Source organism: Coregonus clupeaformis, chromosome 20 (genome assembly GCF_020615455.1).
Source record: "Coregonus clupeaformis isolate EN_2021a chromosome 20, ASM2061545v1, whole genome shotgun sequence".
NCBI lineage: Eukaryota > Metazoa > Chordata > Actinopteri > Salmoniformes > Salmonidae > Coregonus > Coregonus clupeaformis.
The window spans coordinates 25,356,727-25,383,857 of NC_059211.1; the positions used below are offsets into that span (position 1 = coordinate 25,356,727).

General features: G+C 48.8%; 1 protein-coding gene across 3 annotated transcripts in view; it reads right to left on the reverse strand.

Moving 5' to 3' along the window:
• Nucleotides 1-1,355: 1,355 nt before the first annotated feature.
• LOC121534059 (phosphatidylinositol 3-kinase regulatory subunit gamma) overlaps nucleotides 1,356-27,131 on the reverse strand; it is a 290,255-nt gene continuing 264,479 nt past the window's right edge. For all 3 annotated transcript variants that reach the window (XM_041840491.2, XM_041840492.2, XM_041840493.2), the window contains 9 exons: nucleotides 16,360-16,474; nucleotides 11,068-11,166; nucleotides 10,212-10,392; nucleotides 9,026-9,151; nucleotides 7,129-7,271; nucleotides 6,581-6,757; nucleotides 5,867-5,941; nucleotides 5,018-5,191; nucleotides 1,356-4,084 (listed from right to left, as the gene is read on the reverse strand). In XM_041840491.2, the coding sequence (XP_041696425.2) occupies nucleotides 3,871-4,084; nucleotides 5,018-5,191; nucleotides 5,867-5,941; nucleotides 6,581-6,757; nucleotides 7,129-7,271; nucleotides 9,026-9,151; nucleotides 10,212-10,392; nucleotides 11,068-11,166; nucleotides 16,360-16,474 (1,304 nt within the window). In that variant the 3' untranslated portion in view covers nucleotides 1,356-3,870. The remainder of the gene's footprint in view (nucleotides 4,085-5,017; nucleotides 5,192-5,866; nucleotides 5,942-6,580; nucleotides 6,758-7,128; nucleotides 7,272-9,025; nucleotides 9,152-10,211; nucleotides 10,393-11,067; nucleotides 11,167-16,359; nucleotides 16,475-27,131) is intronic.

Genomic DNA, 27,131 nt, shown 5'->3' on the forward strand with positions numbered 1-27,131 from the left:
CCTAGCAAAGCAGGTCCACTGAGCAGGAGATAGACACCATTAGAATGAATAGACACCATTAGAACCAGATAGATACCATTAGAATGAATAGACACCATTAGAACCAGATAGATACCATTAGAACCAGATAGATACCATTAGAATGAATAGACACCATTAGAACCAGATAGATACCATTAGAATGAATAGACACCATTAGAACCAGATAGATACCATTAGAACCAGATCGACACAATTAGAACCAGATCGACACAATTAGAACCAGATATACACCATTATAATTAAAGACACCATTAGAACCAGATCGACACAATTAGAACCAGATCGACACAATTAGAACCAGATAGATACCATTATAATTAAAGACACCAGGTCTAGCTTACTGGCTGGGTGCTGTCAAACATGGTTTTACCAGTCTAGAGTGAGTTTTGTTATGAAACTGTTATGTAGCAAAAGGGTAGCCTAGCATCCTGCCTGAGGGTTCCTTGCCAAAAAAACAGGGACGAGGAGACACAAACGTCCATCTACCAGAACAGCCTGATCCAGTTGTACATTCAACATAAGCTCTAACCCCTTCCCTCACCCAGTACACCATATCACCCCCCCCACACCGACTGACTGCTATTACTAGGCAGAACAGAACATACAGGCCTAGGAGTGACTCTCTGTGAGTCTTTAGAGGGAGTGTGTCCCCTCCTCCTTTGCATATGTTCCCTATCAAGGGCTTTCAGCTCTGACTGTGGCCTAGTGACCCCTCCACCCCCACTGCCTCCTCTGGCTTATCTTAGGGTACAACTCCAAGGGTATTGAAAGTGTGGGATGTAGGGTAGATAAAGGTGATTGGCTCAAGGGTCTGGTGCTGTCGTGGAGGAGATACAGAGGAGATAGATCCTCAGCGGGGCGGGCAGGAGGCCTAGCTCCCTAGCTACTACCAAGGCTGTATCAGTCATTCATTTATTCAGCATGATGATTCCACTCCACCACCACAAAGCTAGATAACAATGGCCTTAACATTTCTCCTTGCTCTCACGCTAATGCTCTCAACCATACTGGTTTCCACTGGTGTGATCCCTTCACCATACTGGTTCTCACTGGTGTGACCCCTTCACCATACTAGTTTCCACTGGTGTGACTTCTTCACCAAACTGGATTCCACTGGTTTGACCCCTTCACCATACTGGTTTCCATTGGTTTGACCCCTTCACCATACACTCCTAGAAAAAAGCGTTCCAAAAGGGTTCTTCGACTGTCCCCATAGCAGAAACCCTTTTTTGGTTCAAGGTAGAACCGTTTTGCTTCCAAGTAGAACCCTTTTGGGTTCCATGTAAAACAATCTGTGGAAAGGGTTCTACATGGAACCCAAAAGGGTTCGATCTAGAACCAAAAGGGTTATACCTGGAACCAAAAGGGTTTACCTGGAACCAAACAGGGCCCTTCAAAGGGCTTTCTTATGGGGAAAACCGAATAACCCTTTTAGGTTCTAGATAGCACCTTTCTTTCTAAGAGTGTACTGGTTCTCACTGGTGTGAACCCTTTCCCAAACTGGTTTCCACTGGTGTGACCCCTTTCCCAAACTGGTTTCCACTGGTAGTTTAGTAAAGACCCTGCAGACGATAGACAGGTGCAGTCTGACTTTGTAACGAACGCGTGTTTTTAAACTGTGACGTAAGCTACGTATTTGAATCCTATTTTTTATGTGTAACTATCTGTTAGATCAAATTTGGTAGTCGACCTTACCACACTCACAGTGTTGCTGCTGGAGTGGTGTCTTTACCCCAATAGAGCCCAGTAAGGGGCAGGAATTTGGAGGGGGCTCGCTCCTCATAGTCGTAAACAAGGGCTGAGCTTGTCCCATGTACAACAGCTGTCTTCGTGACCCTGAGAACAAAATCACCCCTCCGCTGCTGCACTACCCTCTCAACAAGGCCTTCAAATCGGGCCTGAGATTAACACATGCAGAGAGGGGACAACTGTCTGGGAGAGACAGGACCCCAGGGACGCCACACTGGCCCATTGTCTGTCTCAGAGGCTGCTCATTGGATAGGCAGCAAGGAGAGCCAATGGTAAAACAGTAGACAAACAACAACAGCCAATCAGAATAGAACGTTTCATATCAGGAAGTAGAGGTGACTGAATAGACTGGAAAATTGCACATTTTGGTTTTGTTTGTCATTTTGTCAATGTTTATTGTGTGATGTTATAATGTTTATTTATTTATTTCTTTTTTAAATGTTTCCACTGGTTATAAAGTCAAGCACCGGGTATGAAGTTTGAGTGAAACAAATAAAAATAAAAATAAAAAAAGAAGTAAAAGAAAAAGAAAGAAATCGCTCTTCAAAAGCTTCACTGTGCACTTTGATTATCTGTCCTGTGAGTCTGTCTGGGAGCTGGTTAGTTCAGCTCTCTGGGTGACTGCTAACCTACATAATCATAATACAATGTTGGATTGCACGTTCTTCAAGTATTAATCATCATCATCATCTAAAGCATGCGTCTTCAGCTTGGAACCCCTCCCCTCCCTACCTGCTTCATGTACACTAAAACAGATCAAAGCTTATTATCTCAAAGGTTCTGTAACCAATACAAAAAGTCCCCATTTGTTTTAAACAGACTTTAGCATATACATACACCATTTCTTGTTTTAAAACCACACATAAAACGTGTTTCAGGTTCTAAGGTTGTTTGTTTTCTGGTGTCAGACCGTACGGTGCAGCCTTGCCTGGGCTCTCCTCTTAGATAAGTGCTTCTAACTCGACGTGACCGAAATCTAGACGGTCAAACTCACCGACCGTCTCTGTCTGTGCGTACCATTTGGTTTAAACCAAACCTCTCAGTATAGTGCATGAACACTGGCCCCAAACTCTGCTTTATGTGTGGTATCAAACAAAGCAAGCCGTCTCTTTCCTCTTCTCCAGTCGTACAGACTAATCAAAACACAATGGTGGACTTTTCTCTCCTCATGACAACTTTGGTCTCTGTACGAACTGTAACATCGTGATTGTAACGTTACTGTAACTTACAATGTGTCAAAGGAAATAGAATCCAGCCAAGCAAGAAAACAAACTCACTCTCCATCTATGGTTAGTATAAAAGCAAGCGTTTTTTTCTTTTAAGACTACAAAACCTTTTTTTTCTCGCATGTGGCCCCTTTCGACCTTCCACTGTCCCCTTCCTTCAACCCTCCCCTCCCCTCCCCTCAACCCCTCAGCAGCAGTCTATATGGAGGGACACTCTGAACACCTGTCCTTCATCTGTTATGCTACATTATTTTTGCTTCTCATACGGAGAGGGACAGAGAACATACACTCGACATCATCATCATCATCTCTTGCATTTAGCAAACAAGCAGTAAACAAAATAAAATTGTCCAAATGAAAAAAATAAAGAAAACAACCCTCCAAAAAAAGAAAAAGGACTGAAATAAAAGAATAATTTGGGCAACAGACGGACGACCGGGAAAAAAAGCCTTAAAATTGAGTGTTTTCATGTTGTTATTTTTCTGTAAGAGTCCCGGCTAGAGTTTAGGTTGCAGCGGGGTCACCTGAAACTCTTCTCCTTTCCATCTGTTTTTTCACATTCACAAACACTTAAAACTTCCTTGTGCAAATCAAGCAGTCTTTACAAAGAATGCCCTCCAATTGTTCTAGTAAAAATATATATAACTCCAAGGTGGCTGACGTGTGTGTTGCAGCAAGTGTTTCTGTTGCTTTTTCTTCTCTCTCAGGGTTTTTTCTCAGGTTCCGGGTACTAGTTTGGATTATGAGGCTCACCCCAGTACCTCCCAACGCCAACCCCAACCCCCTGTCCCCTCATCCCTCCTGGGGCTGTGTAGGTAGGGTGGGTAGTCTGTTGGGGCTCTGGGGTGGGGGCTCATCTCCGTGGGGAAGGGCCGGAGGAGGAGGGCATCTGTGCGTAGACAGGGTAGGCCAGGCGGACGTTGAGGGAGTCGTTGTGCTGAACCAGGGAGGTCTGGTGGTAGTGCAGGACCAGGTCTTTCAGAGAGCTGTACAGGTTGTAGGGTTCAGCGAAGCCGTAGCCCTTCGGTGTGCTGAAAATCACACAGTGCTTCACCTCACCCTCCACACTGCAAAGAGGAGAGAGAGGAGGTGTTAATACTAGCCTGATGAAAACAGAGCAGTTGGACATGGACACCTGCTTATATAGCAGCAGTTTTTCACACACTCACAGAACATTATTGAACTACCACAACTTAAAAACAATTACCATGGTATATCATCAGTACAGAGACTCAATCAGTAGTACATATTGAGACACTTACACTAGGGAGCATGCATAGCTAGTATACAGTAGAGTACTTACACTAGGGAGTATGCATAGCTAGTATAGACTTCAGTACTTACACTAGGGAGCATGCATAGCTAGTATACCGTATAGTACTTACACTAGGGAGCATGCATAGCTAGTATTCAGTAGAGTACTTACACTAGGGAGCATGCATAGCTAGTATTCAGTAGAGTACTTACACTAGGGAGCATGCATAGCTAGTATACAGTAGAGTACTTACACTAGGGAGTATGCATAGCTAGTATAGACTTCAGTACTTACACTAGGGAGCATGCATAGCTAGTATAGACTTCAGTACTTACACTAGGGAGCATGCATAGCTAGTATAGACTTCAGTACTTACACTAGGGAGTATGCATAGCTAGTATACCGTAGAGTACTTACACTAGGAAGCATGCATAGCTAGTATTCAGTAGAGTACTTACACTAGGGAGCATGCATAGCTAGTATAGACTTCAGTACTTACACTAGGGAGCATGCATAGCTAGTATACCGTAGAGTACTTACACTAGGGAGCATGCATAGCTAGTATAGACTTCAGTACTTACACTAGGGAGCATGCATAGCTAGTATTCAGTAGAGTACTTACACTAGGGAGCATGCATAGCTAGTATAGACTTCAGTACTTACACTAGGGAGCATGCATAGCTAGTATACCGTAGAGTACTTACACTAGGGAGCATGCATAGCTAGTATACAGTAGAGTACTTACACTAGGGAGCATGCATAACAGCCCTTCTTGCTGCTCTCTCTAATGAGGAAAGCTCCGTCAGGTTTCCCCAGTAGAAGGTCTTCAGACTGGGTTCTGTTCAGGTCTCCTACGAACCAGCTCTTTTCATCATAGTGGGGCAGGTTGTCATCCTCCTCCGTACTGACAAAGTACCCTCTACACACACAGGAGACAGGGGAAAGAGACAAGCATAGAGTTTAGCAGGGATTCATTTGAGTTGATGGATTTATGATGTAGCCAAAATATCAAATGAGAATGATTGCCTCAGATCTACATCCCTCAAACATGACTATAGTGAAAAGATGACTATTGGGAATGAGCAACGCCAATGTGAAGTCTATTGCTGCAGTATGTCTGTATTACAGATAGAATGAGCCTTGCAGTGTGAGGCTGGGAGGCTGTGAGGTTGGGGGGCTGTGAAGCTGGGAGGCTGTGAAGCTGGGAGGCTGTGAAGCTGAGGGCTGTGGGGCTGGGAGTCTGTGAAGCTGGGAGTCTGTGAAGCTGGGAGTCTGTGAAGCTGAGGGCTGTGAGGCCGTGAGTCTGGGGGACTGTGAGGCCGTGAGGCTGGGGGGCCGTGAGGCTGGGAGACCGTGAAGCTGGGGGGCGGTGAGGCGGTGAGGCTGGGAGACCGTGAGGCTGGGGGGCCGTGAAGCTGGGGGACTGTGAGGCTGGGGGGCTGTGAAGCTGGGGGGCGGTGAGGCTGGGGGGCTGTGAAGCTGGGGGGCGGTGAGGCTGGGGGGCCATGAGGCTGGGAGGCCGTGAGGCTGGGAGACCATGAGGCTGGGAGACGGTGAGGCTGGGAGACCGTGAGGCTGAGCTCTGAACACTTACTCATCTGTGTTCTCGTTCTTGATCCCCAGCCACTCATTAATTCGTTTCTGACGCACTCCTTTGTGATTGAGCCAGCTGCAGAGAGAGAAAGCGAGAGAAAGAGAGGAGAGAGAGATAATGAAAAGAGCAGAGAAATTACAGCCCTTCTTTCGTTATGCAAGTCATTCCTCCATTTAACAGAACAGATGACAAAATGTATTTAATTAGTAGCACTCCCACAACCCTTCTGAAGAAAACAATGTATAGAAACGAGACAGGCATGGTAATGCTAGGTAATGCTATTGCAGGATTCCTAGAAGCCATGGCCTTTCTATCCCCTGGCAGCCCAGGGACTTCCATATAGAGAGTCTGCTGTAGCTAAGAGGAAACACAAGCTTAATATGGCAGCTCTCCAGTTAACCCCAAAGGAACTCCAAGTTAAGCTGTCTGGGTTACTTACACAATGTACTGGTCCCTACTATAAACCTACAGTGGGTTAACTCTTTACCCAAGGTACTGGTGTTACTCTATGTTAACTCTTTCCTGTCTGAGTAACTTACACCAAGTACTGGCCCCTATAGTAATAGTAAGTTAACCCTTTCCTGTCTGAGTAACTTAACCAGGTACTGGCCCCTATAGTAATAGTAAGTTAACCCTTTCCTGTCTGAGTAACTTAACCAGGTACTGGCCCCTATAGTAATAGTAAGTTAACCCTTTCCTGTATAGTGTACTTACACAAGGTACTGGTCCCTGATCTTGCGGAGCTGGATGAGGTCAGGTTTGAGGCTGTTCATCTTCTTGTCAGTCTCTCTGTTGTCCAAAGCCTGGGTCTTCAGGTCCTGCTCCAGACTAATCTTACTGTCGTGGATCTCACCCAGACGAGACTTTAGCTTCTCATAGTTCATCATGATCCTACAGGACCGAGAGGGGGGAGGAGGAGAGGGAGGAGGGGGAGGAGATGGGAGGAGGGGGAGGAGATGGGAGGAGAGGGAGGAGGGGGAGGAGATGGGAGGAGAGGGAGGAGGGGGAGGAGATGGGAGGAGAGGAGGAGGGGGGAGGATGGGTCAGGATACTGCATACTGTATGTGTACTACTGCGCTACAACTAACATTATTCATAACATTTTCCATCACCACCACAACATAAGTTTCTGTTCAAACCTTAAGGTCAATCCAGACACCACAATATCTAATCTACACAAACATCACTTTGCCTGACAACAAATAGAGAGTGGATTCCAATTGGAGCAGGCCCGAGCCAGTAAAAAAATGCCCCCTGCATACCTCTCGATCTCCTTGTCGTTGCCCTCCCGGCGGAAGCGCTCAATGTACTCTTTGCTGTAGCGCTCCTGTGTGTGACACTGCTCCTCAAAGATCTTGATGGTCTCGTTGAAGGCCTCGATGGCCGTCCTCTTCATCTGAATCTCCTGAGAGGGTTAACAAGATATCAGGGCCATCAATCTTCCACTCGTCAGCCTGATAATGATGTAACCTTCCAATGAATAAAGTCTATCTATCTATCCGTCTCGATTTATCAGCCTGGCACAGACATAACTATTCCTGTCATGATTAAAATAGAACATAGTTGGTGGTAGTTACTAGGTCTGTTTTGGGTTTAGTGATGTTAGTGTAGTGTAGTGTAGTGTGTGGTATGATCTGCTAACAGTGTAGTGTAGTGTAATGTGTGGTATGATGTGCTAACAGTGTAGTGTAGTGTAGTGTGTGGTATGATGTGCTAACTGTGTAGTGTAGTGTATGATGTTCTAACAGTGTAGTGTAGTGTAGCGTGTGGTATGATGTTCTAACAGTGTAGTGTAGTGTAGCGTGTGGTATGATGTACTAACAGGGTAGTGTAGTGTAGTGTAGTGTAGTGTATGATGTTCTAACAGTGTAGTGTAGTGTATGATGTTCTAACCGTGTAGTGTAGTGTAGCGTGTGGTATGATGTGCTAACAGTGTAGTGTAGTGTAGTGTAGTGTATGATGTTCTAACAGTGTAGTGTAGTACAGTGTATGATGTGCTAACAGTGTAGTGTAGTGTAGCGTGTGGTATGATGTGCTAACAGTGTAGTGTAGTGTAGCGTGTGGTATGATGTGCTAACAGTGTAGTGTAGTGTAGTGTAGTGTATGATGTTCTAACAGTGTAGTGTAGTACAGTGTATGATGTGCTAACAGTGTAGTGTAGTGTAGCGTGTGGTATGATGTTCTAACAGTGTAGTGTAGTGTATGATGTTCTAACAGTGTAGTGTAGTGTATGATGTTCTAACAATGTAGTGTAGTGTAGTGTATGATGTGCTAACCGTGTAGTGTAGTGTATGATGTTCTAACAGTGTAGTGTAGTGTATGATGTTCTAACAGTGTAGTGTAGCATAGCGTGTGGTATGATGTGCTAACAGTGTAGTGTAGTGTAGCGTAGCGTGTGGTATGATGTGCTAACAGTGTAGTGTAGTGTAGCGTAGCGTGTGGTATGATGTGCTAACAGTGTAGTGTAGTGTAGCGTGTGGTATGATGTGCTAACAGTGTAGTGTAGTGTAGCGTGTGGTATGATGTGCTAACAGTGTAGTGTAGTGTAGCGTGTGGTATGATGTGCTAACAGTGTAGTGTAGTGTAGCGTGTGGTATGATGTGCTAACAGTGTAGTTTAGTGTAGCGTGTGGTATGATGTGCTAACAGTGTAGTGTAGTGTAGCGTGTGGTATGATGTGCTAACAGTGTAGTGTAGTGTAGCGTGTGGTATGATGTGCTAACAGTGTAGTGTAGTGTAGCGTGTGGTATGATGTGCTAACAGTGTAGTGTAGTGTAGCGTGTGGTATGATGTGCTAACAGTGTAGTGTAGTGTAGCGTGTGGTATGATGTGCTAACAGTGTAGTTTAGTGTAGTGTGTGGTATGATGTGCTAACAGTGTAGTGTAGTGTAGCGTGTGGTATGATGTGCTAACAGTGTAGTGTAGTGTAGCGTGTGGTATGATGTGCTAACAGTGTAGTGTAGCGTAGCGTGTGGTATGATGTGCTAACAGTGTAGTGTAGTGTAGCGTGTGGTATGATGTGCTAACAGTGTAGTGTAGTGTAGCGTGTGGTATGATGTGCTAACAGTGTAGTGTAGTGTAGCGTGTGGTATGATGTGCTAACAGTGTAGTGTAGTGTAGCGTGTGGTATGATGTGCTAACAGTGTAGTGTGTTCAGTACCTGTGAAGTCTTTGTGTACTCCTCATAAAGCCGGTCATACTCCTTGCTCTTCTCCTGGTATTGATTGTGATATTCTTGGAGTTTCTTCCCCACCTCGTCAATGTTGTCCTCTTTCACCAGCTGATCCTGAGAGAAAGGAAGAGAATGAAAGAAAGAGAGAGAGAGGGAGTATTAGAGGGCGATACATTGATATTAAGTGCAGAGAGAGAGGAGGACAGGAGTGAGGGAATAACCTGTCTGATTGTGCTTACAGAGGGAGACTTCCTATTGGCCTCATTAATTCAGGACCCATGATGCCTTGCTCTATGTGCTAAGGGGCAAGCGCTCCGCTCCGAAGAAGAGGTCTCTGAGTAATGACTGGCTGAGCACGGGAGCCGCGCCAGGAGAGAGAGAACGAGGGAAAAAAGGAATAAATGCAGGAACGGCCTTTTGACATGGAGGATGTGTGTAATTATGTAGGGAGCGGTGCGGTGCAGCGCGGTGCGGGGCAGAGAGAGAGAGTTAGAGTTAGAGAGAGAGAGAGAGAGAGAGAGAGAGAGTTAGAGAGAGAGAGAGAGAGAGAGAGAGAGAGAGAGAGAGAGAGAGAGAGAGAGAGAGAGAGAGAGAGAGAGAGAGAGTTAGTTAGAGTTAGAGAGAGAGAGAGAGAGAGAGAGAGAGAGAGAGAGTTAGTTAGAGTTAGAGAGAGAGAGAGAGAGAGGATGAATAAGCAGGGTAATATCTCACCATGCTGTGTGAATCGTGCTGCATTGGAGGAAGGGAACGATCCCCAGAACTACTCATCACACTGGGGACGCACAGGAGAGGGAGAGGAGGAGGAGGAAGGAGGGCGAGGAGGAGGGCGAGGGGGTGGAGGAGGAGGAGGAGGAGGGCGAGGAGGAGGAGAGGAAGAGGAGAGGAGGGCGAGTAGGAGGTGGAGGAAGAGGAGGAAGGAGGGCGAGGAGGAGGAGGAGGAGAGGAGGAGAGGAGGGCGAGGAGGAGGAAGAGGAGGAGGGCGAGGGGGAGGAGGAGCAGAGGAGGGCGAGGAGGAGGAGGGCGAGGGGGATGAGGAGGAGGATGGCGAGGGGGAGGGGGAGGAGGAGGAGGAGGAGGAGGAGAGGAGGGCGAGGGGGAGGAGGAGGAGGGTGAGGGGGAAGACAGAGGGGAGAAAAAGAAGTGGACAGTAGACAGTGTGTAGGCTAGTCCGTACCTGCTGGTAGTGTGAAATAGGGTACATGAGTTTGACATCTAGCTTGGTGTTGTACTGGGCCAGAGATTCATGTCTGTAGTGGTTGATCAGCTCCACCACAGAACCAAACGTCAGGGGGTCTGAGAAACCATACTTCCCATCCCGGTGGTAGATCTTGATTAACTTGTTGTTTCCCCCTTTCCTAGAGAGAGAGAGAGAGAGAGAGAGAGGAGAGAGAGAGAGAGAGGGGAGAGAGAGAGAGAGAGAGAGAGAGAGAGAGAGAGAGAGAGAGAGGGAGAGAGAGAGAGAGAGAGAGAGAGAGAGGGAGAGAGAGAGAGAGAGAGAGAGAGAGAGAGAGAGAGAGAGAGGAGGAAGAGAGAGAGAGAGAGAGAGGGAGAAGAGGAGAGAGAGAGAGAGAGGGAGAGAGAGAGAGAGAAAAAAAAAAAAAAAAAAAGAAGAGAGAGAGAGAGAGAGAGAGAGAGAGAGAGAGCACTAGAATTAAACAGCGAATTCACAGATACCTTAAATACCTTGTAATAACTACTTTAGAGATTACTACTTCATAAAAAAACAACGTCCCTCTGTCCATAAACTCTTGGGAAAGAAGTGAGCTTGGTGTAGTGTGGTAACTTACCGTAGTGTGGTAACCTACCTCATTGTTAGTGTGTAGTGTGGTAACCTACCTCAGTGTTAGTGTGTAGTGTGGTAACCTACCTCAGTGTTAGTGTGTAGTGTTAGTGTGTAGTGTGGTAACCTACCTCAGTGTTAGTGTGTAGTGTGGTAACCTACCTCAGTGTTAGTGTGTAGTGTTAGTGTGTAGTGTGGTAACCTACCTCAGTGTTAGTGTGTAGTGTTAGTGTGTAGTGTGGTAACCTACCTCAGTGTTAGTGTGTAGTCACCCTGCATTTTGGTGGAGGCGTCCCGAACTAGGAAGGTCCCGTCAGGCATGTCTCTCAGCTTATCATTCACCTCTTCCCTGGAGAGAGGGATGGAGAGAGGGATGGAGAGAGGGATGGAGAGAGGGATGGAGAGTGGGATGGAGAGTGGGATGGAGAGAGGGATGGAGAGAGGGATGGAGAGAGGGATGGAGAGAGGGATGGAGAGGGGGATGGAGAGAGGGATGGAGAGAGGGATGGAGAGAGGGATGGAGAGTGGGGAGAGAGTGAGAGAGAGAGGTTACACATCTGAATCCAAGGCTAGATGGCTTTAACAAGAAGGGCTGCTACCTTCCCTTTAATTATGACAGGTAATACACACTTTACCCTCCCCCCTCCCTCCCCAAACACATTGGTCTCCATACTACAGGAAAGACAGACAGACATCAGTGAGTGTGTGTGTGTTAGGGCTGGCTGTGGGCAGAGGCAGTGGCCTATGTCCCTCCGGTCTGCTGCAACCGTCTGGAGAAGGGAGACATGTTGGAATGATTTACCGCACACACACACACACACACACACACACACACAGACACACACACACAGACACACAGACACACACACACACACAGACACACACACCTCCTACATTGCTCCAGTCTGTATGTCTGTAGCCTATATCCCAGACAGGCTTTAGGGGCTTCCCAGCCTGTCTGAAGAGCAACTCCCTCCCTCCCTCCCTCCCTTTCTCCCTCCCTCCCTCCCTCCCTCCGTCTGTCTGTGTCTGGGCCTGTGGGGGCAGTAAGCCTCGTCATGCTGAGGAAGCAGCCCCCCTTCCCCTCCCCTCCAGTCACCTGACCTCTCCATGGCTGTCTCGGGGAACGGCGGGAGTTAACTTTAGCCTGCAGGAGCAGCTGGGGTCTTTGTTTGTGTGTAGTGGGGAGCTGGGGACATTTTACATTTACGTTTAAGTCATTTAGCAGACGCTCTTATCCAGAGCGACTTACAGTTAGTGAGTGCATACATTTTTCATACTGGCCCCCCGTGGGAACAGTGTGTGTGTGTGTAGAGGGGAGCTGGGGACAGTGTGTGTGTGTTTGTGTGTAGATGGGAGCTGGGGACAGTGTGTGTGTTTGTTTGTGTGTAGAGGGGAGTTGGGGACAGTGTGTGTGTTTGTTTGTGTGTAGAGGGGAGCTGGGGACAGTGTGTGTGTTTGTTTGTGTGTAGAGGGGAGCTGGGGACAGTGTGTGTGTAGAGGGGAGCTGGGGACAGTGTGTGTGTTTGTTTGTGTGTAGAGAGAAGCTGGGGACAGTGTGTGTGTTTGTTTGTGTGTAGAGGGGAGCTGGGGACAGTGTGTGTGTTTGTTTGTGTGTAGAGGGGAGCTGGGGACAGTGTGTGTGTTTGTTTGTGTGAAGAGGGGAGCTGGGGACAGTGTGTGTGTTTGTTTGTGTGTAGAGGGGAGCTGGGGACAGTGTGTGTGTTTGTTTGTGTGTAGAGGGGAGCTGGGGACAGTGTGTGTGTTTGTGTGTAGAGGGGAGCTGGGGACAGTGTGTGTGTTTGTGTGTAGAGGGGAGCTGGGGACAGTGTGTGTGTTTGTGTGTAGAGGGGAGCTGGGGACAGTGTGTGTGTTTGTGTGTAGAGGGGAGCTGGGGACAGTGTGTGTGTTTGTGTGTAGAGGGGAGGTGATTTGGTATGACACAGCGTTGCTCTGACACTGCTGCCCCAGGCTGAGATGAGGAGAGGGGGGGCAGAGGGGGGCTACTTTGCTGCCAAAATTCCCTTAACCCGCTCCTAACTATGCATCCTGGATGACTTTCGGTTTTGTGTGTGTGTTAGTGTGTGAGTGAGTGTGTGTGTAACACATTGTAAACAGTGCAGCCATTGAATAATTTGAGTAATCAGAGCATGAAACATCTCTGGGCCAAACCAGCCAGAGAGAGACAGGCACACAGACTGGACTAGACTAGACTGGACTAGACCATGCAAATCAGCCTTACTGTACATTTTACATTTTAGTCATTTAGCAGACGCTCTTATCCAGAGCCACTTACAGTTAGTGAATACATATATATATATTTTTCTTATTCTGGCCCCCCGTGGGAATCAAACCCACAACCCTGGCGTTGCAAACGCCATGCTCTATCAACTGAGCTACATCCCTGCCGGCCATTCCCTCCCCTACCCTGGACGACGCTGGGCCAATTGTGCGCCGCCCATGAGTCTCCCGGTCGCGGCCGGCTGCGACAAAGCCTGGATTCGAACCAGGATCTCTAGTGGCACAGTTAGCACTGCGATGCAGTGCCTTAGACCACTGCGCCACTCAGGAGTAGGGGGGTAGAGACTGCTCTGCTCTCGTCAGTCTACGTTTTAAACTACAGTCCCACTCAGACAGGTCTGTGGGCAGACAGACTTACTGTCTATAGGTGTGTGTTTGTTTGTCTACGTACAGTGGGGAGAACAAGTATTTGATACACCGCCGATATTGCAGGTTTTCCTACTTACAAAGCATGTAGAGGTCTGTAATTTTTTATCATAGGTACACTTCAACTGTGAGAGACGGAATCTAAAACAAAAATCCAGAAAATCACATTGTATGATTTTTAAGTAATTAATTTGCATTTTATTGCATGACATAAGTATTTGATACATCAGAAAAGCAGAACTTAATATTTGGTACAGAAACCTTTGTTTGCAATTACAGAGATCATACGTTTCCTGTAGGTCTTGACCAGGTTTGCACACACTGCAGCAGGGATTTTGGCCCACTCCTCCATACAGACCTTCTCCAGATCCTTCAGGTTTCGGGGCTGTCGCTGGGAAATACGGACTTTCAGCTCCCTCCAAATATTTTCTATTGGGTTCAGGTCTGGAGACAGGCTAGGCCACTCCAGGACCTTGAGATGCTTCTTACGGAGCCACTCCTTAGTTGCCCTGGCTGTGTGTTTCGGGTCGTTGTCATGCTGGAAGACCCAGCCACGACCCATCTTCAATGCTCTTACTGAGGGAAGGAGGTTGTTGGCCAAGATCTCGTGATACATGGCCCCATCCATCCTCCCCTCAATACGGTGAAGTCGTCCTGTCCCCTTTGCAGAAAAGCATCCCCAAAGAATGATGTTTCCACCTCCATGCTTCACGGTTGGGATGGTGTTCTTGGGGTTGTACTCATCCTTCTTCTTCCTCCAAACACGGCGAGTGGAGTTTAGACCAAAAAGCTCTATTTTTGTCTCATCAGACCACATGACCTTCTCCCATTCCTCCTCTGGATCATCCAGATGGCCATTGGCTAACTTCAGACGGGCCTGGACATGCGCTGGCTTGAGCATGGGGACCTTGCGTGCGCTGCAGGATTTTAATCCATGACGGCGTAGTGTGTTACTAATAGTTTTCTTTGAGACTGTGGTCCCAGCTCTCTTCAGGTCATTGACCAGGTCCTGCCGTGTAGTTATGGGCTGATCCCTCACCTTCCTCATGATCATTGATGCCCCACGAGGTGAGATCTTGCATGGAGCCCCAGACCGAGAGTGATTGACCGTCATCTTGAACTTCTTCCATTTTCTAATAATTGCGCCAACAGTTGTTGCCTTCTCACCAAGCTGCTTGCCTATTGTCCTGTAGCCCATCCCAGCCTTGTGCAGGTCTACAATTTTATCCCTGATGTCCTTACACACCTCTCTGGTCTTGGCCATTGTGGAGAGGTTGGAGTCTGTTTGATTGAGTGTGTGGACAGGTGTCTTTTATACAGGTAACCAGTTCAAACAGGTGCAGTTAATACAGGTAATGAGTGGAGAACAGGAGGGCTTCTTAAAGAAAAACTAACAGGTCTGTGAGAGCCGGAATTCGTACTGGTTGGTAGGTGATCAAATACTTATGTCATGCAATAAAATGCAAATTAATTACTTAAAAATCATACAATGTGATTTTCTGGATTTTTGTCTCTCACAGTTGAAGTGTACCTATGATAAAAATTACAGACCTCTACATGCTTTGTAAGTAGGAAAACCTGCAAAATCGGCAGTGTATCAAATACTTGTTCTCCCCACTGTATGTCTGTGTGTGTCTACGTCTGTGTGCGTGTGTGTGTGTGTGTCTACGTATGTGTGTGTGTGTGTGTGTGTGCAGCTTTAGCCTCAGATGTGTGTGTCAGCTTTGGCTGGTGGTAATACACTAAGCATTATACACTCTACTCTACAGGCTCTCTCTAACCCCTTCACACCCTCCAATACTGAGAGAGAGAGAGAGAGAGAGAGAGAGAGAGAGAGAGAGAGAGAGAGAGAGAGAGAGAGAGAGAGAGAGAGAGAGAGAGAGAGAGAGAGAGAGAGAGAGAGAGAGAGAGAGAGAGAGAGAGAGAGAGAGAGAGAGAGAGAGAGAGAGAGAGAGAGAGAGAGACAGAGACAGAGACAGAGACAGAGACAGAGACAGAGACAGAGACAGAGACAGAGACAGAGACAGAGACAGAGACAGAGACAGAGAGCAGAGACAGAGACAGAGACAGAGACAGAGACAGAGACAGAGACAGAGACAGAGACAGAGACAGAGACAGAGACAGAGACAGAGACAGAGACAGAGACAGAGACAGAGACAGAGACAGAGACAGAACCCAATTTTGATAAACTCCCATTTCTATTGGGTGAAAAACCACAGTGTGCCATCACAGCAGCAAGATTTGTGACCTGTTGCCACAAGAAAAGGGCAACCAGTGAAGAACAAACACCATTGTAAATACAACCCATTTTTATGTTGATTTATTTTCTCTTTTGTACTTTAGCTATTTGCACATTGGTACAACACTGTACATAGACATAATATTACATTTGAAATGTCTTTATTATTTTGGAACTTCTGAGTGTAATGTTTACTGTTAATATTTATTGTTTATTTCACTTTTGTTTACCATCTACTTCACTTGCTTTGGCAATGTTAACATATGTTTCCCATGCCAATAAAGTCCCTTAAATGGAATTGAAATTGAATTGAGAGGAAGAGAGAGAGAGTGAGAGAGGAAGAAAGAGAGAGAGAGAGTGAAAAGCCAACGGCCCTGATATAAAAGGGATTTCCGTGATCTTGAGAGTGAGTTTGAGTATCGATTTATGTGATCCCATGACTCGAGGTGCCTTCTCTCCAAACAAACTCAAGACATGCACGATACCAACACACAAGACAAACAGGACATTTCATACATACACACACACAGCCTTGCAGAGACACAGACACAGAGAGACAGTGTGTGTTGACCTTGGGTGTGTGGAGAAAGTCAAACAGAAGGAGTGTGAACGTGTGTGTGTGTTTGAGAGTGTTACCTTGATATGTCTCCCCAGTACCACTCTGCTTCCTGTAGCGAGCCCTCAGCCCCCTCCTTCACACCGTTGCTGCTGATCACTGGAGTCATGGGCTTGGCCGGCTTGGGAGGAAGAGCTGCAGAGAGAGAGAGAGAGAGGGGGGGAGAGAGAGAGGGGGGAGAAAGAGAGAGAGAGAGAGAGAGAGAGAGAGAGAGAGAGAGGGGGGGAGAGAGAGGGGAGAGAGAGGAGAGGGGAAGAGAGAAACAGAGAGGGTTAATGGTGAAACAACAAAATAATGTATCAGAGGTACTGACAATGTCACATTACATTTTACATTTACATTTAAGTCATTTAGCAGACGCTCTTATCCAGAGCGACTTACAGTTAGTGAGTGCATGTTATTATTTTTTTTCATACTGACAGTGGACCTGAAGATTGTGTGAAACAGTCTTCCCTTCCTCTCATTTCTTCACCTCTTTCCATCCCCCTGGCTTATATTATGTCTCAATGGGCCATACTGACCATGCTTCTCCTCCCTCCCATTCAGCATTGTGTTAATGATTCACCAAGAAGAGACCTCCCTCCACAGCATTTGGGATGTAGAGATGCCATGAGAATACTAATTGAAGAAAAAGTTGCAGGAGCGGAATTCCATTGAGTGTGTCTGTCTAACAGAGCTGGTCTGTCTGTCTGTCTAACAGAGCTGGGCTGGGCTGGCTAGATCCCCATCACAGCAGCTGACAGTACACAGAGACAGGCGCATGTGCACACAAACACACCATTGGCCTACATGACATGACTGGGTGTACTACAGACAGGCAGACAGACACACAGGCAGACAAGCTGACAGACAGGCAGACAGACACACAGGCAGACAGACAGACAGACAGACAGACAGACATAGGCTACTACTACTGTACCTCTAGTAGAGACATTGAGGGTCAGACTAGGGGTGGGGTACAGGGAAGGGGGTATAGGGAAGGGGGTAGAGGGAAGGGGGTAGAGGGAAGGGGTAGAGGGAAGGGGGTATAGGGAAGGGGGTAGAGGGTAGAGGGAAGGAGGTAGAAGGGAAGGAGGTAGAAGGTATATGGAAGAAGGTAGAGGGAAGGAGGTATAGGGAAGGGGGTAGAGGGTAGAGGGAAGGAGGTAGAGGGTAGAGGGAAGGAGGTAGAGGGAAGGAGGTATAGGGAAGAGGGTAGAGGGTAGAGGGAAGGAGAGAGAGGGAATGGGGTAGAGGGAAGGAGGTAGAGGGTAGAGGGAAGGGGTAGAGGGGCGGAGGTAGAGGGAAGGAGGTATAGGGAAGGAGGTAGAGGGTAGAGGGAAGGAAGTATAGGGGAGGGGGTAGAGGGTAGAGGGAAGGAGGTAGAGGGAAGGAGAGAGAGGGAAGGGGGTAGAGGGAAGGAGGTAGAGGGAAGGGGGTAGAGGGGTGGAGGTAGAGGGAAGGAGGTATAGGGAAGGAGGTAGAGGGTAGAGGGAAGGAGGTAGAGGGAAGGCGGTAGAGGGTAGAGGGGAGGAGGTATAGGGGAGGGGGTAGAGGGTAGAGGGAAGGAGGTAGAGGGAAGGAGAGAGAGGGAAGGGGGTAGAGGGAAGGAGGTAGAGGGTAGAGGGAAGGGGGTAGAGGGAAGGAGAGAGATGGAAGGGGGTAGAGGGAAGGAGGTGGAGGGTAGAGGGAAGGGGGTAGAGGGACGGAGGTAGAGGGAAGGAGGTATAGGGAAGGAGGTAGAGGGTAGAGGGAAGGAGGTATAGGGAAGGGGGTAGAGGGTAGAGGGAAGGAGGTATAGGGGAGGGGGTAGAGGAAAGGAGGTAGAGGGAAGGAGAGAGAGGGAAGGGGGTAGAGGCAAGGAGGTATAGGGAAGGGGGTAGAGGGTAGAGGGAAGGAGGTAGAGGGAAGGAGAGAGAGGGAAGGGGGTAGAGGGAAGGAGGTAGAGGGTAGAGGGAAGGGGGTAGAGGGAAGGAGAGAGATGGAAGGGGGTAGAGGGAAGGAGGTATAGGGAAGGGGGTAGAGGGAAGGGGGTAGAGGGAAGGGGGTAGAGGGAAGGGGGTATAGGGGAGGGGGTAGAGGGTAGAGGGAAGGAGGTATAGGGGAGGGGGTAGAGGGAAGGAGGTAGAGGGAATGAGAGAGAGGGAAGGGGGTAGAGGGAAGGAGGTATAGGGAAGGGGGTAGAGGGAAGGGGGTAGAGGGAAGGGCGTAGAGGGTATAGGGAAGGGGGTAGAGGGAAGGGGGTAGAGGGAAGGGGGTAGAGGGAAGGGCGTAGAGGGTATAGGGAAGGAGGTAGAGGGAAGGGGGTAGAGGGAAGGGGGTAGATGGAAGGGGGTAGATGGAAGGGGGTAGAGGGAAGCGGGTAGAGGGAAGGGGGTAGAGGAAAGGGGGGTAGAGGGAAGGGCGTAGAGGGTATAGGGAAGGAGGTAGAGGGAAGGGGGTAGAGGGAAGGGGGTAGAGGGAAGGAGGTAGAGGGAAGGGGGTAGAGGGAAGGGGGTAGAGGGAAGGGGGTAGAGGGAAGGGGGTAGAGGGAAGGGCGTAGAGGGTATAGGGAAGGGGGTAGAGGGAAGGGGGTAGAGGGAAGGGGGTAGATGGAAGGGGGTAGATGGAAGGGAGTAGATGGAAGGGGGTAGAGGGAAGCGGGTAGAGGGAAGGAGGAAGAGGCGAGACATGCCAGGTAACTTTGCTAGCTTTAGGGGAAAATGACCCTCACCCCCCTCCCCTTAACTCATCCTGCTCAACAGTAGCTGCAGTGCCCCTGTTGGAACCCCAAGCCAAGCAGAACTAACCTGCCCCTGACCCAGACACCCTACTCAGCTCCCACAACCACACACACACATAGGCATGCAAGCATATATGCACGCACACACACTTCTCAGACAAGATAGTCAAAGACTTCAGAGAGTGCCCTTTCAGAGAGCACACACAGCAAAGAGCAGTGTGTGTGCATGTCATATTTCATTCAGGGATCTCCCCTAGCTCTGGCTGCCTCTAGAATGTTCTGTCCTAGAGTGTTCTGTATGTCCCACTCTAGAATGTTCTGTCCTAGAGTGTTCTGTATGTCCCACTCTATAATGTTCTGTCCTAGAGTGTTCTGTATGTCCCACTCTAGAATGTTCTGTCCTAGAGTGTTCTGTATGTCCCACTCTAGAATGTTCTGTCCTAGAGTGTTCTGTATGTCCCACTCTAGAATGTTCTGTCCTAGAGTGTTCTGTATGTCCCACTCTAGAATGTTCTGTCCTAGAGTGTTCTGTATGTCCCACTCTAGAATGTTCTGTCCTAGAGTGTTCTGTCTATCCCTCTCTAGAATGTTCTGTCCTAGAGTGTTCTGTATGTCCCACTCTAGAATGTTCTGTCCTAGAGTGTTCTGTCTATCCCTCTCTAGAACATTCAGAGCTGGTCTGGGAACCCCAATGACACCAGGTGACATCATGACAGTCGGGGGAATCCCATAACTATACAGAGACAGTCCAACAAGGTCACCAGGCCAGTCACATACACCCAATACCCCAGAGTCATCACAGACACATTAAGTAAAATAACCATTACTCATTATCCCCATGAACTCTAAGGCTTCATGCCCTGTAGCACTCACTCATGTCGCACTCACATCTGTAATCATGAAGTGCTTTGAAAGTCTGGTTATGGCACAGATCAACTCCATTATCCAAGACACCCTAGATCCACCTTCATTTGCATACCGTCGAAGAGATCCATAGACGACGCAATCTCAATTGCACTACACACTGCCTTCACCCACCTAGATAACAGGAATACCTATGTGAGAATGCTGTTCATTGACTACAGCTCAGTGTTCAACACCATAGTGCCCTCCAAGCTTGTCACCAAGCTTAGGACCCTGGGACTGAAACCCTCCCTCTGCAACTGGATCCTGGACGTCCTGACGGACCGACCTCAGGTGGTAAGGGTAGGCAACAACACATCCGCCACACTGACCCTCAACACTGGGATCCCACAGGGGTGTGTGCTTAGTCCCCTCCTGTACTCCCTCTTCAAACAAGACTGCATGGCCGCGCACGACTCCAACACCTTCAGTAGACTGAGTTACAGCTGGAGCAGACAGTTACAGCTGGAGCAGACAGTTACAGTTGGAGTAGACTGAGTTACAGCTGGAGCAGACTGAGTTACAGTTGGAGCAGACAGTTACAGTTGGAGCAGACAGTTACAGCTGGAGCAGACTGAGTTACAGCTGGAGCAGACAGTTACAGCTGGAGCAGACAGTTACAGTTGGAGCAGACAGTTACAGTTGGAGCAGACAGTTACAGCTGGAGCAGACTGAGTTACAGTTGGAGCAGACTGAGTTACAGCTGGAGCAGACTGAGTTACAGCTGGAGCAGACTGAGTTACAGCTGGAGCAGACAGTTACAGTTGGAGCAGACTGAGTTACAGCTGGAGCAGACTGAGTTACAGCTGGAGCAGACTGAGTTACAGCTGGAGCAGACTGAGTTACAGCTGGAGCAGACTGAGTTACAGCTGGAGCAGACTGAGTTACAGCTGGAGCAGACTGAGTTACAGTTGGAGCAGACTGAGTTACAGCTGGAGCAGACTGAGTTACAGCTGGAGCAGACTGAGTTACAGCTGGAGCAGACTGAGTTACAGCTGGAGCAGACTGAGTTACAGCTGGAGCAGACTGAGTTACAGCTGGAGCAGACTGAGTTACAGCTGGAGCAGACTGAGTTACAGTTGGAGCAGACTGAGTTACAGTTGGAGCAGACTGAGTTACAGTTGGAGCAGACTGAGTTACAGCTGGAGCAGACTGAGTTACAGCTGGAGCAGACTGAGTTATAGTTGGAGTAGACTGAGTTACAGCTGGAGCAGACAGTTACAGCTGGAGCAGACAGTTACAGTTGGAGCAGACTGAGTTACAGCTGGAGCAGACTGAGTTACAGCTGGAGCAGACTGAGTTACAGCTGGAGCAGACAGTTACAGCTGGAGCAGACAGTTACAGTTGGAGCAGACAGTTACAGTTGGAGCAGACTGAGTTACAGTTGGAGCAGACTGAGTTACAGTTGGAGCAGACTGAGTTACAGTTGGAGCAGACTGAGTTACAGTTGGAGTAGACTGAGTTACAGCTGGAGCAGACAGTTACAGTTGGAGCAGACTGAGTTACAGCTGGAGCAGACTGAGTTACAGCTGGAGTAGACTGAGTTACAGCTGGAGCAGACTGAGTTACAGCTGGAGCAGACTGAGTTACAGCTGGAGCAGACTGAGTTACAGTTGGAGCAGACTGAGTTACAGTTGGAGCAGACTGAGTTATAGTTGGAGCAGACAGTTACAGTTGGAGCAGACTGAGTTACAGTTGGAGCAGACAGTTACAGTTGGAGCAGACAGTTACAGTTGGAGCAGACAGTTACAGTTGGAGCAGACTGAGTTACAGTTGGAGCAGACAGTTACAGTTGGAGCAGACTGAGTTACATTTGGAGCAGACTGAGTTACAGCTGGAGCAGACTGAGTTACAGTTGGAGCAGACTGAGTTACAGTTGGAGCAGACTGAGTTACAGCTGGAGCAGACTGAGTTACAGTTGGAGCAGACTGAGTTACAGCTGGAGCAGACTGAGTTACATTTGGAGTAGACTGAGTTACAGTTGGAGCAGACAGTTACAGTTGGAGCAGACAGTTACAGTTGGAGCAGACAGTTACAGCTGGAGCAGACTGAGTTACATTTGGAGTAGACTGAGTTACAGTTGGAGTAGACTGAGTTACAGTTGGAGCAGACAGTTACAGTTGGAGCAGACAGTTACAGCTGGAGCAGACTGAGTTACAGCTGGAGCAGACTGAGTTACAGTTGGAGCAGACAGTTACAGTTGGAGCAGACAGTTACAGCTGGAGCAGACTGAGTTACAGCTGGAGCAGACTGAGTTACAGCTGGAGCAGACAGTTACAGTTGGAGCAGACTGAGTTACAGTTGGAGCAGACTGAGTTACATTTGGAGTAGACTGAGTTACAGTTGGAGCAGACAGTTACAGCTGGAGCAGACTGAGTTACAGCTGGAGCAGACTGAGTTACAGTTGGAGCAGACTGAGTTACAGCTGGAGCAGACTGAGTTACAGTTGGAGCAGACTGAGTTACAGCTGGAGCAGACTGAGTTACAGTTGGAGCAGACAGTTACAGCTGGAGCAGACTGAGTTACAGCTGGAGCAGACTGAGTTACAGTTGGAGCAGACAGTTACAGCTGGAGCAGACTGAGTTACAGCTGGAGCAGACAGTTACAGCTGGAGCAGACAGTTACAGTTGGAGCAGACTGAGTTACAGTTGGAGCAGACTGAGTTACAGTTGGAGCAGACTGAGTTACAGTTGGAGTAGACAGTTACAGTTGGAGCAGACTGAGTTACAGTTGGAGTAGACAGTTACAGCTGGAGCAGACTGAGTTACAGTTGGAGCAGACTGAGTTACAGTTGGAGCAGACAGTTACAGTTGGAGCAGACTGAGTTACAGTTGGAGCAGACAGTTACAGCTGGAGCAGACAGTTACAGCTGGAGCAGACAGTTACAGTTGGAGCAGACTGAGTTACAGTTGGAGCAGACAGTTACAGTTGGAGCAGACAGTTACAGTTGGAGCAGACAGTTACAGTTGGAGCAGACAGTTACAGTTGGAGTAGACTGAGTTACAGTTGGAGCAGACAGTTACAGTTGGAGCAGACAGTTACAGTTGGAGCAGACTGAGTTACAGCTGGAGCAGACAGTTACAGTTGGAGCAGACTGAGTTACATTTGGAGCAGACTGAGTTACAGTTGGAGCAGACTGAGTTACAGTTGGAGCAGACTGAGTTACAGCTGGAGCAGACTGAGTTACAGCTGGAGCAGACTGAGTTACATTTGGAGCAGACTGAGTTACAGCTGGAGCAGACAGTTACAGTTGGAGCAGACTGAGTTACAGTTGGAGCAGACTGAGTTACAGCTGGAGCAGACAGTTACAGTTGGAGCAGACTGAGTTACATTTGGAGCAGACTGAGTTACAGCTGGAGCAGACTGAGTTACAGTTGGAGCAGACTGAGTTACAGCTGGAGCAGACAGTTACAGTTGGAGCAGACTGAGTTACATTTGGAGCAGACTGAGTTACAGTTGGAGCAGACTGAGTTACAGCTGGAGCAGACAGTTACAGTTGGAGCAGACTGAGTTACATTTGGAGCAGACTGAGTTACAGTTGGAGCAGACTGAGTTACAGCTGGAGCAGACAGTTACAGTTGGAGCAGACTGAGTTACAGTTGGAGCAGACTGAGTTACAGTTGGAGCAGACTGAGTTACAGTTGGAGCAGACTGAGTTACAGCTGGAGCAGACTGAGTAACAGCTGGAGCAGACAGTTACAGTTGGAGCAGACTGAGTTACAGCTGGAGCAGACTGAGTTACAGTTGGAGCAGACTGAGTTACAGTTGGAGCAGACTGAGTTACAGTTGGAGCAGACTGAGTTACAGCTGGAGCAGACTGAGTAACAGCTGGAGCAGACAGTTACAGTTGGAGCAGACTGAGTTACAGCTGGAGCAGACTGAGTTACAGCTGGAGCAGACTGAGTAACAGCTGGAGCAGACAGTTACAGTTGGAGCAGACTGAGTTACAGCTGGAGCAGACTGAGTTACAGCTGGAGCAGACTGAGTTACAGCTGGAGCAGACTGAGTTACAGCTGGAGCAGACTGAGTTACATTTGGAGCAGACTGAGTTACAGCTGGAGCAGACAGTTACAGTTGGAGCAGACTGAGTTACAGTTGGAGCAGACTGAGTTACAGCTGGAGCAGACAGTTACAGTTGGAGCAGACTGAGTTACATTTGGAGCAGACTGAGTTACAGCTGGAGCAGACTGAGTTACAGTTGGAGCAGACTGAGTTACAGCTGGAGCAGACAGTTACAGTTGGAGCAGACTGAGTTACATTTGGAGCAGACTGAGTTACAGTTGGAGCAGACTGAGTTACAGCTGGAGCAGACAGTTACAGTTGGAGCAGACTGAGTTACATTTGGAGCAGACTGAGTTACAGTTGGAGCAGACTGAGTTACAGCTGGAGCAGACAGTTACAGTTGGAGCAGACTGAGTTACAGTTGGAGCAGACTGAGTTACAGTTGGAGCAGACTGAGTTACAGTTGGAGCAGACTGAGTTACAGCTGGAGCAGACTGAGTAACAGCTGGAGCAGACAGTTACAGTTGGAGCAGACTGAGTTACAGCTGGAGCAGACTGAGTTACAGCTGGAGCAGACTGAGTTACAGTTGGAGCAGACTGAGTTACAGTTGGAGCAGACTGAGTTACAGCTGGAGCAGACTGAGTTACAGTTGGAGCAGACTGAGTTACAGTTGGAGCAGACTGAGTTACAGTTGGAGCAGACTGAGTTACAGTTGGAGCAGACTGAGTAACAGCTGGAGCAGACTGAGTTACAGTTGGAGCAGACTGAGTTACATTTGGAGTAATTCACTTCTCTCTCCAGCTAAGAGACAGGGTAAACTTGATATAAAACTGAGTCTGGTCCACTAATGAAAAGCAGTTCCTTCACGCACACACCCACACCCACACCCACACCCACACACACACACACACACACACACACACACTTCTCCTCCCACCCTCCCTCCACCCTCTCCTGTCCTCCCACCCTCCCTCCACCCTCTCCTGTCCTCCTCTCCTCCCACCCTCCCTCCACCCTCTCCTGTCCTCCTCTCCTCCTCTCCTCCCACCCTCCCTCCACCCTCTCCTGTCCTCCTCTCCTCCCACCCTCCCTCCACCCTCTCCTGTCCTCCTCTCCTCCCACCCTCCCCCTGCCTCCTCTCCTCCCACCTCCCACCCTCTCCTGTCCTCCTCTCCTCCCACCCTCCCTCCGCCCTCTCTGCCCTCCTCTCCTCCCACCCTCCCTCCACCCTCTCCTGTCCTCCTCTCCTCCCACCCTCCCTCCGCCCTCTCCTGTCCTCCTCTCCTCCCACCCTCCCTCCACCCTCTCCTGTCCTCCTCTCCTCCCACCCTCCCTCCGCCCTCTCCTGTCCTCCTCTCCTCCCACCCTCCCTCCACCCTCTCCTGTCCTCCTCTCCTCCCACCCTCCCTCCGCCCCTCTCCTGTCCTCCTCTCCTCCCACCCTCCCTCCGCCCTCTCCTGTCCTCCTCTCCTCCCACCCTCCCTCCACCCTCTCCTGTCCTCCTCTCCTCTAACCCTCCCTCTGACCTCTGACCTCTCCTGTGTGTTTATGTGTTGTTTTAGATTTATTCCCTGCTTCATCATTAACAGATTCATTATATATCCAACTGACCCCCACTCTCCTTCTCTCTTCATCTCTCTCCTTTCGCTCTCTCTGACGTAGTGGAAACTTTCACACTGCTTTGGAACTCTCTTAAAGTGGTGAGGAGATGGTGACCAGAGAGGGAGAGAGACACGCAGAGGATATTAATTTCAGGCCGTCCCGTCACAAAGCTCCATTGAGGAATCTGGGAGTGGAGTGGCAGCCAGCGTGCAGAAAGGGAAATGCCTCGATGGGCTCCTCCACCGCCCTCCCTCCCTCCAACCCTCCCTCCTACCCTCCCTCCACCCTCTCCTCCACCGCGTTCCCTCCTTCTCTCTTTTTCGCTCCCTCATTTTCTCTCCACTCCTCCCTAAACACAGTATAAGGCAGGTGCACCAGCAGAACGCCAACCTATCTTAGTCCCTGTCTGGCTGTCTGTCTGCTTCCTCACTCACAGCTCTTTCCGTCTTTCTGGGCTCGTTCATTCCCCCTTTCATTTCCCACTGAGACAGAACACTAAAGATACACCCACAGAGAGAGGGAGAGAGAGAGAGGAACAGAACAAGTGGCTGTGCTACAAGGATTCCTCCTCCACAGTGTGTGTGTGTGTGTATATATGTGTGTGTGTATATGTGTGTGTGTCAACCTCCTCCGCTGTGGACCACAATGCCAGCGTCACACACAAAAGGGACAAAAGAGAGACAACAGAACAATGAGACCACACACACCACTGGCTGTTGTTGTGCTTCTTCTTTTGTTGCTTCACAGTGGAACATCCCTCCACTTCCCATACAGTCACCAAGGCAGAGCAATCCATGTTAAACAGGGGGCACGGACATCAACCTTATGGGGGTTAAACCATGTTAAACAGGGGGCCACAGACATCAACCTTAGGGGGTTAAACCATGTTAAACAGGGGGCCACAGACATCAACCTTAGGGGGTTAAACCATGTTAAACAGGGGGCACGGACATCAACCTTTGGGGGTTAAACCATGTTAAACAGGGAGCCACGGACATCAACCTTAAGGGGTTAAACTGTGTTAAACAGGGGGCCACGGACATCAACCTTAGGGGGTTAAACCATGTTAAACAGGGGGCACGGACATCAACCTTATGGGGGTTAAACCATGTTAAACAAGGGGCCACGGACATCAACCTTAGGGGGTTAAACCATGTTAAACAGGGGCCACGGACATCAACCTTAAGGGGTTAAACTGTGTTAAACAGGGGGCCACGGACATCAACCTTAGGGGGTTAAACCATGTTAAACAGGGGGCCACGGACATCAACCTTAGGGGGTTAAACCATGTTAAACAGGGAGCCACGGACATCAACCTTAAGGGGTTAAACTGTGTTAAACAGGGGGCCACGGACATCAACCTTAGGGGGTTAAACCATGTTAAACAGGGGGCCACAGACATCAACCTTAGGGGGTTAAACCATGTTAAACAGGGAGCCGCGGACATCAACCTTAAGGGGTTAAACTGTGTTAAACAGGGAGCCACGGACATCAATCTTAAGGGGTTAAACTGTGTTAAACAGGGGGCCACAGACATCAACCTTAGGGGGTTAAACCATGTTAAACAGGGGGCCACGGACATC